The sequence below is a fragment of the Phyllostomus hastatus genome, unplaced genomic scaffold (genome assembly GCF_019186645.2).
Source record: "Phyllostomus hastatus isolate PE091 unplaced genomic scaffold, TTU_PhHast_1.1 phas_contig_402, whole genome shotgun sequence".
NCBI lineage: Eukaryota > Metazoa > Chordata > Mammalia > Chiroptera > Phyllostomidae > Phyllostomus > Phyllostomus hastatus.
This window is the reverse complement of record NW_025333873.1, coordinates 8,890,237-8,898,595: the sequence shown is the minus strand read 5'-3', so window position 1 is coordinate 8,898,595 and position 8,359 is coordinate 8,890,237. Positions and strand designations below refer to the sequence as shown.

Here is an 8,359-nt window from a genome sequence, read left to right as displayed (position 1 = left end):
ACTCGTCTGGGGCTGTCTTTGTGGGCGCGCCCTTCCCTAAAGCAGTAGCACGAGGCTAGTGATGGGGGGTGGTTGTTAGGGAGGAGGGTGACATTCCGTTGTTCCCTTCGTGGGCCCTAGGCGTCCCCGGCCCCTGGAGATGTTGAGAAATGTCACCGCCAATATGCACTGACGGAAGGCTCAGCTTCTTTGCAAAGTCGAAACCCTTTGGAGACAAGCAGTGGGGAAAGGGAGACCCTAAGGCCAACGCGGAGGAGAAAAGTAAGCAAGCGGATACGGGACGGCGTCCGAGCCAGACCAGCGCTGCGGCAGAGGGCGCTTCTCCGCCCATCCCACCGCGGTCGCCCCAGGGAGGCGCAGATTCGGGCCGTGGACACGGGGGTCTGCGCAGAAACCTGCTCGTCTCAAAGAAAGGCCCCGCCCGGCTTCCCGCGCTGGGGACGAAATTACCCATTCTGCAATGCCTGTAAAATAACCGTTTATTTCATATTTTTAAAAACTCCAGTGATAAATGTCCGTTACCGATGGTCAGCATAAAGTGCCAATCGCAATACACCGCCCTGCTCCTAGCCCGCAGCTCGCTCACGGTGACGGGCGCCAGAGCGCGGGGAGCCGGAGGCCAGGCCCCCTCCAGCGCGAGGAGCCGCGGGCCCCGCCCCTGCCGGCCGAGTCCCGGAGCCCAGCGCCCGCCGCGGGGCAGGAGCTGGGAGCCGGCGCTGCCGGAACCCCGCGGTCGGTCCCCGGGGGGGCCGGGCGGCTGAAGCAGATACACGGATTACACTTTTGCAGGCTCCCGGGGGGGGGGGGGGAATGGGGCGAAGGTGGGGGGGGCGGGGGGGGCTGGAAGCTGCGAGCGCGCAACACTTCTTTTCCTCTCCCCTTTTGCTCTGCAGTCAGAGTTACAAGCTTATATGGTCAAAGAAAAAAATAATAAAGAAAACGTATAAAATAACGACAGGAAAGTAATACTTCCGGGAGAGGCGCCGCTGCGGCTCCGCGGAGCTTTCGTTCTTCTTCTTCTTCTTTTTCTTTTTTTTTTTAAATGCAGTCTCCCTTCCGCCACGTGAGTACCGCCTTTTGGCCAAGAGTTTAGCCTCGTCCTGGGGGGGTCGCCCGGGCGGCCGAATCCTGGCCCCGGGCAGGGCTCCGGAGTTCCGCGTGCGCCCGGGACCCAAGGGACTGTGTTCGGGACCAGGGAAGGTCCGGGAGCCCCTCCCGAGGTCCGCGAGAGTCCGTCTCCTTCAGGCTTCTGGTTCCTCTGGAGGAGGGGTGGGCGTGACCCAGGGTCCTGCTGACTGGAGGGAGGCTCCACTTAGCATTTGATCTTGGAGGTTTTGAGCTCCTTCACCTGTGAGTGTAGCGTCTTGTGGACAGCGAGAGTCCTGGACTGGCAGAATCCTTTCCCGCACTCTTGACACTTGAAAGGCTTTTCTTTGGAGTGGATATATCTGGGAGCAAAAACAGACAGAGAATTAATCCTTGCACAATGATGCAATGCTATCAACGGTTGCCCAAGAGCCCCTCCCACTGCCGTGTGGTGCTTGCCCTCCAAAGAAAGGGGGTTGTGGGGTACCCAGTGGGGGGCTGGCAAAAGGCTGAGTTGTGGATGGGGCAGGGAGGTGCAGGCGAGGCTTGGGCAACCTCTGATCCATCACGGGTTTGGCCAGGCAAAGGGCCTGCCTTCCTGAGGAGCAGCCAGCACGGCCTCCTTATAAGGCTGGGTCAACACTGAGGGTGAGTGAGGGGGTCTGGGGTGGACACTTTGCTGAAGCTGCACTGTCCGAGATGGTAGCCACCGGCCACATGTGGCTCTTGAAATGAAAATGAAATAGAACTTAAAAGTTAGTCAGTCACACTTGTTTCACATTTCAAGTGCTGAATTGTCACATGCGTCACGTGCCACTCTCCATTATCCCGGGAATTGCTACTGGACAGTGCTATACAGGTGAAGGAAGAGGTACGGAACTCAAGCGTGCCTGTCCGCAGTGCATGGAGACCTGACTAAGTCTTAGGTCGTATTTATTCCCTGTTCTCTCCACCCATGCACCAGGAATTGATCCCTGAGCTTGGTATGGTTTTCTTCACGCTGTTAGGTTAACTCCCAGAAGCCAGGGAGCTTGGAGCCAGTAGGGGGTCTCAAGAGACTTCCCATGAGGGAGGAGGATGGTGAGGACAGAGGCCCAAAGGCAACTCTCTCTAGGGCCACCCGCAGCGCCACACCTGTGATCCCGTAGGTGGTCTTGCCTCCGGAAGGCTTTGTGGCAGATGTCACAAGTGTAGGGCCGCTCATCTGTGTGCGTCCGCTCATGGATAAGTAGGTTGTAGGACTTCGTGAAGTGGCGACCACAGAACTTGCAGACGAACTCTTTCTTAGTTTTGGAAGGCAGGCGTCCTCTCGTGGGCTTCTTTTCTGGGGATAGCTTGGTCACATCCAGGAGGGCGCCCAGCCCACCTGTGGGGGAGCCGGGACCCTCCCCCCGGCCAAGCTTGGACGGATCTTCTTGTGTGGCGGCCAAGGCCAGGTTGGCAAAATCGAAGCGCGGCTTGGTCTTGAGGGCCGCCGGGCCACTGCCTCCAGCGGTGATCTCGGGCTTGGGCTGGATAACATGGGGGAACCAGGGAAAGGCAGGCAGCTGGAAGCGCGCATCCACCAGGTTGGACACGGCTCCGGGCACTTTGGAGAAAGAGGATCGTGGCAAGTGCATGGCGGGGTAGCCCAGCGTCCACTGGTGCAGGTGTACGGCGTGCAGAGCGCTGAAACCGTACAGGTTGGGCAGGTGGTCCGAGGGCACTGTGGGCAGGCCGTTTACTGCCTGGAGAAAGGAGTAGTTGGTGAGCTGTAGGGATGGGTGGATGGGCACTGGCGCTGGCAAAGTTTTGCTGCCCATTGTGGTAATTGCGGTGGGTTCTCAATAGGAATCTGCAAAGAAAAGAAGGGAGTAGAGAGAGGGAAAGTTCAGGGTAGATCGGTTTTCTTCTGAATTCCAGCCCAGCCACACCCTTTCTGTCTGTCCCCCAGGGTAGGAGCTGGAAGTCTAAGACACCACCCCATGGAACCCACTGACCACAAAAAAAAAAAAATGGGAACCCTCTGTGATCTGAGCTCTGACCTAGCTTTCTCCAAATGACCTTTGGCAGAGACACCCAACTTGATACAGAAACCAGCAGGAAACTAAATCCAGTGCAATGCAACCAGCTTCAACAAGGGACTGTGGTGTGCATGACACCGAGAACGGCAGAAACACAGGGAAACTGGCACGATGTAGAAACTCTCGTCCACGTTAGCCTGAGTCAACACGGAGTTACACTCTCCTGTGAGGGTAACAGGAGCTGGCTTCTGTGTCCGCCTGCACACAGACACAGAAACGCACCCTGACAGGTCCACGCGTTCTGAAGCAGAGTGGACAACACGGTGCGAAGATTAAGCAAGACAGGGTGACCAGCCTTTTCTGCTACACAAAACAAAGTGCAGGGAACAAAACACACCCAGATGCACGGGATCACGTGGCACCCACGAAGAGCCTTCCAGACAGACAGCACGCATGCAAACACCCAAATCCATACATGTCCCAGCTCCTGTCCGTCAGGATCTACCAGCTGACCTTCCCTTTGGCCTCTAGCAGCCACGTCATCATTCTCCTCAAAACTCTCCACTCGGGCTGCAGATTTGCTTTTCTGCCTCACCGTTACTGAGCCCTGTTGACAGCACCGTCTCTGAAGCTGCTGGTGGACGGGTGCCTCTGGGGGTCACCTTCATTTTAGGAAGATCACTGACACCCATCTTCATTAACCCACTCAGTCAAACATCTGCAGTTGCATACGCGCGGGCTTCTGTGCCCTCCCTACCCCATAAAAAAGGGGGAGAGAGCCTTTGGGGGTCTCAGGCTGTTTGCGTGTACGTGGTGAGCTGGTGAGCCCTGGGCAGGTGGGTGTGCCTGTGGGGAAGAAGGGGTGCTGGGGCCTGCCTCAGCGCCTGCCGTGCAACCACCCTCCGAACGCAGTGCCAGGGAGCTCGGGCAAGGCCAGAGGGAAGCCGTGCTGAAGTGACCAACAGGCTGGCCCCCTCCTGGGCTTTGGGGGGCAAGGTCTCCAGCCCCCGCAGGGTCTGGGCTCTGCAGGGAGGCCTTTATCTCCTCTCCTTAGGTCTGTGCAGTGGAGGCAAAAACAGGAACAAGAGCCGAAGGGACACAGGGAGCTTTGGGCCGCCCAAGTGCTGAGCACCCGCTCCCTCAGGCTCTGAGCGGAGGGCCACTCTGCAAGTCCCGGCAGGCGCCTGGTGCTTGGTCACCCTCTTCCCTCGCCTCTCGCGGTCCTCTGCTGCCTGCTGCCTCCACCCCTTCTTCCTCCTCTTCTCGCCCTCAGACTTCTCTTCCAAAGGGCAGTAAGTCCCCTTCCCTGGGGTGTGCAGGACACGGCTCTGCTTCCTTGTTCCCTGCTCCCACTGACACCTACTGGGGCAGCTGCCCCAGTCTAGCTTTCCCTCAGCCCAGGCCCCCAGCCCAGGCCCTCGGACCAGGCCTGCACTCAGCTGCCTTCCACGGCAGCAGCGAAGCCTTTAGTCACAGGGAAGCGCCGCACTTGGTAGGCGAGAGGACTGAGGACCATCTTAACCCAGGAACTTTTCCCCTGGAGGCTGGCGGGAAGGTCACTCGCAGTGTGTTGGGCCGAAGGGGGGTGGGGGGTGGGGGGAAAGAGGCACTGCTGGGGGTGGGGGCTGCAAAACTCCAAGAACCAGCAAAGATTTGCCAGTGTCCATTAAATTAGCGACCGAATGAGAACCTAGCCCGACCGCCGCAATCAATCCAGCCTTGGAGCGAGCGGAAGCACACAGCTGTGGCGAGCGCGCCCTCGGCGCGGGAGTGCCCGGGGGCAGGCAGAGCCGTGGCCTCCGCTCCCATCTTCTCCAGTGCCGCCGGCCAGGGTCGCGGCGGGGACAAACCGAGCCCACCCCAGGACACTGGGGCCACGCTGAAGCAAAAATAAAAATTGGGAGAGAAAGCAGGGGTCGTTGGGGGGTGGGAAGGAGGGAGGAGAAGGTGGAAAAAACTCTCCAGCTTCAAAGGTCGGCCCAGGCTGAGACGAGGTGAGCGCTCTTTGGTTTGCTGTCACCTCCTCTGGCCCCCCTGGCGCTGGAAATCAGATGCTTACAGCGGGCTCCCCGGCCCGGGCCAGCGCCGCCCGACCCTCCGCTCCCTCCTCTCAGCGCCGGGCCTACCCGCAGCCCAGTGAGCAGCGGTGGCGGCGGGACCTGCACGCGGGCCCGAGCCCGCTACGTGCCCAGGTGGGAGAACCCCCCAGCCTGGCGCACGAACCTGGCCTTTCCTCGCCCACGCCAGGAGCGGAGACCTGCGGCTGGGTGGGAGGAGGGGGCGCTCGCAGCTGCCACTGCTCGTGGGAGCCAACCTTTCCGGGCTATCTGCCTGGTCTTGTCTCCCCCAACACTCAATTTGTTTCCCTCCGCGCGGCCAGTGCCTTCTTTTCTGCCGCATTCCGAGGCCAAGGCTCTGAAGGCTCTCGCCAACGACTTTCCCGGGGACGAAATTCGTTCGAAACGTGGCTCCGTGCACTGGCACTAAGAGCGGGCCGAATGCACGCCCGGGTGTCTGGAGGTCAGCTGGGAGAAAAACACAACCTCACACTCGCTCGCCCGCCGGGGAGGATGAGCGCCGGTGGCCCTGACCCCGGAACCCCAGTATGAACCCTTCGGATCTTTAAATACAAGAGGAAGCCCCCCTCTCCCCAGGCCAGGCGTCCGCTCCTCGAACAGCCGGGGCCTCCGAACCCCGGAGGTGCGGTTAAGGGTTCCGACTAGAAGCAGCGACTAAATGCAGTTCGCACTCGGAAGCCGGACTCCCCGCGCGGCGGAGCGCCAGTCCCGGGTCTGCAGCCGGCCCTGCGCCGGGCATTAATGAAGTGTGCCGAGTCTATTAAAGTGGTTTATTCGGAGCTAATTGAGCGTGTGCGAGTTAACTACTTGCATTAATGAGGACGGAGCGAGCTCCGCGGGCTTGTGCCTGGAGGAGCCCAGCAGCAGCCCCGGAAAATCGTCCTTGACATCGAGTCCCCAACGCAAGGGGCAGGCGTCTGAACCCCAGGCGGGAGGATCGACCAGCCCCGGCCACTTTTGTGCAATTTTCCCAACGAACCAGCTCGAACGAATCCTTCAGCTAGGCGGCCATCCGGCAGCATTTAAACGCCCGTGGCGTCCTTAGCGATCTGCTCCCCAGTCTTAATGAAATCACAGCCACTTCGAGGAGACTCGGGTGGAACACGCACCCACTGGTCTCTCTACCCCCCTCCTCGCTGCCAACCCTTCTCTTCCCCAGGAGGCTGTGACCCTGGGAAACCAGCCTTGCACGTGGTTTCTCTCCTCCAGAGCCAGCGCGTAGCTCTCAGCCCGAGTGGAATTTACCAAATTGTGGTAACAAAGAAACCCTCGTTAGCTACTTTACACTCTGAGAGCCGACCCCGCTGCTGCCGGAACTGCTGAAAAGGTGCTGGGTGTGGGTTTTCATTCTGATCAGAGACATTTCTGGGGAGAAGTTAGCTCATCCTGCCACCCCTCATCTCTTTCCCTCTCGCCTTCTGGCTCCCACCTCTCCTGAAGGCTGGGTTTGGGGACAGTCCGAGGAGCAAACGCATCTTTCGCTCCCAAGCCCCAACCTGGAGACACCCGCCGCTCCACGGTGCTTCCGCGCCGAGGCGCGCAGTCCCGAATGGGGAGGTGCTGCTCGCACCCCCTGCGCGCACCGGGACCGCGGCGGGTTACACTCCGGGCCTTGATCACACAGAGCGACCACGCGATAGAAAACAACCAAAGTCAAAGCGCAAGTGCGAGGGCGACGCCAGGCACGCGGCCCTGCGCTCCCGGGTCGTACCTGAGCGCAACTCCGCCAAAGAAAAATTCGCAGGAAAGCGCGACCCGGGAGGGGCATGCACCTGTCCCTGGCGCGATCGGCGGCGGCGGCAGTGGCCATCCGTCCACTCTCTTCCTTCTTCGTCAGCTAAGGTCGGGCTGAGCCAGGCGTGTATCTCAGGAAAGTTTGTGCCCGCTGAAGTTGCTTCCTTTTCTTAGAGGGGGCCCACAGGCTGACTTCCCAAGTCCGTGGGCGTCTCGCCCCGGATTCTGCGGAGCCTGGCCCCGCTGGGGGCGGTAGTGGAAGCCCGCCCTCTCATTCCCCGGAGGTCAGAGGCCAGGGGACCCCGCGCGGGAAGTCCCTGGGCCAGCACCCCCAACCACCCTGGGCTGCAGCGGCTCTCCCTTTCACAAAGGTCCTGCAGCCCGCGTTCGGCAAGAGGAGTTTCCTTCTGGGATGCGGAGAGAGAGGAGACACCCGCCGCGCTGTGACAGGGAGCCCGGGAGTCCTGCCCGCTTTCCCCTCTCTGTGCCGGGACACCCGGGGCTGCAGTTACCTTGTTTCACGGCGGTCCGGGGCTGAGCGCGCCTCTGGGGCTCCCGCTGCGGGGGACCCGGGAAGCCAGAGGCGCTGGATTCCACAGGCACCCCCGGACCCTTGCAGTCCTGGCCCCGCTCCGGCTGCGGGAACTCCGAGCCCCGGACACGCGGGAAGCGCTCAGCGCCCCGCAGTCTAGCCCGCCGGGGATGGTGAGCCTGGTTCCCGGCTCCCCGCTTGGGTCTGGACCCGAGCAGCTGAGAACGTGCTGGGAAGAGACCGAGCTCCGACTCACTCATCCCTTAGCACCGAGCCGCCTACTTATTTTAATCCACCACCCTCCCTCCTCCTCCCTCCCTCCTCCCCTCGCCTCGGGATTCCACCCCTCCCTCCCCTGCCCCCCAACCTTTCCCCGCGCCTGCGCACTGAGAAACAAAGTTTTGCTGACCCGGGCAGCCGACTTTGGCAAACGCGCTCGCTTAGCCGGGGCCTCCCGGGACCTGCATTCCCAGCTCTAAAGTCCCATGAGACCCCTCCTGTGTTGTTAGGCCCGAGAGGGCACCCCTGTCCAGCCAGAAGAAACAGCCCGCAGCAGATGAGAGCACGGGTCGCCTCGCGTTTTGAGGTCTTACTCCTGTGCGCCTAGGACACAGCCTGCGCCCACAGCCTGTGCCCAGGGCATAAGAGGGGTCGCACGGGGACCCAGGCGCAGTAGCTTGGGCTCCGCACACTTCGGCCCCTGGCAGAGTTGCCTCTTCTCCTAGAATCCCTTCCCCGAGTCCGAGGGTCCTGGCTGTGGCGCAACTCTAGGACATCCGAGAATGTTCGGTCCCAGAGCAGTAACCCAGACCCTGGGTTAGAGAGTTCGGTCGCCAGATCAGAGACGAAGGAGAGGGGAAAGGAGGTAAAGAAAGTTATTTTCCTGGGACCCAGAACTTTCTGGGATTCAACCTTAATGAACAGCC

The 8,359-nt window shown here is 60.7% G+C and overlaps 1 protein-coding gene across 1 annotated transcript; it reads right to left on the bottom strand.

The window, feature by feature from the left end:
• Nucleotides 1–1,103: 1,103 nt before the first annotated feature.
• Nucleotides 1,104–7,679, bottom strand: OSR1 (odd-skipped related transcription factor 1). The gene is made up of 3 exons (XM_045844554.1): nucleotides 7,414–7,679; nucleotides 2,221–2,920; nucleotides 1,104–1,448 (listed from the first exon to the last, which is right to left on the bottom strand). The coding sequence occupies exons 2-3, from the start codon at nucleotides 2,886–2,888 to the stop codon at nucleotides 1,313–1,315; spliced, it is 804 nt and encodes a 267-aa protein (XP_045700510.1). The 5' UTR covers nucleotides 2,889–2,920; nucleotides 7,414–7,679; the 3' UTR covers nucleotides 1,104–1,312.
• Nucleotides 7,680–8,359: the final 680 nt, after the last annotated feature.

Coding starts and splice junctions, on each gene's coding strand:
- OSR1 (XM_045844554.1), bottom strand. CDS start 2,888: ATGGGCAGCAAAACTTTGCCAGCGCCAGTGCCCATCCACCCATCCCTA. Junction 1,449..2,220: donor GACCACCTACGGGATCACAG/GTGTGGCGCTGC, acceptor TTTTGCTCCCAG/ATATATCCACTCCAAAGAAA.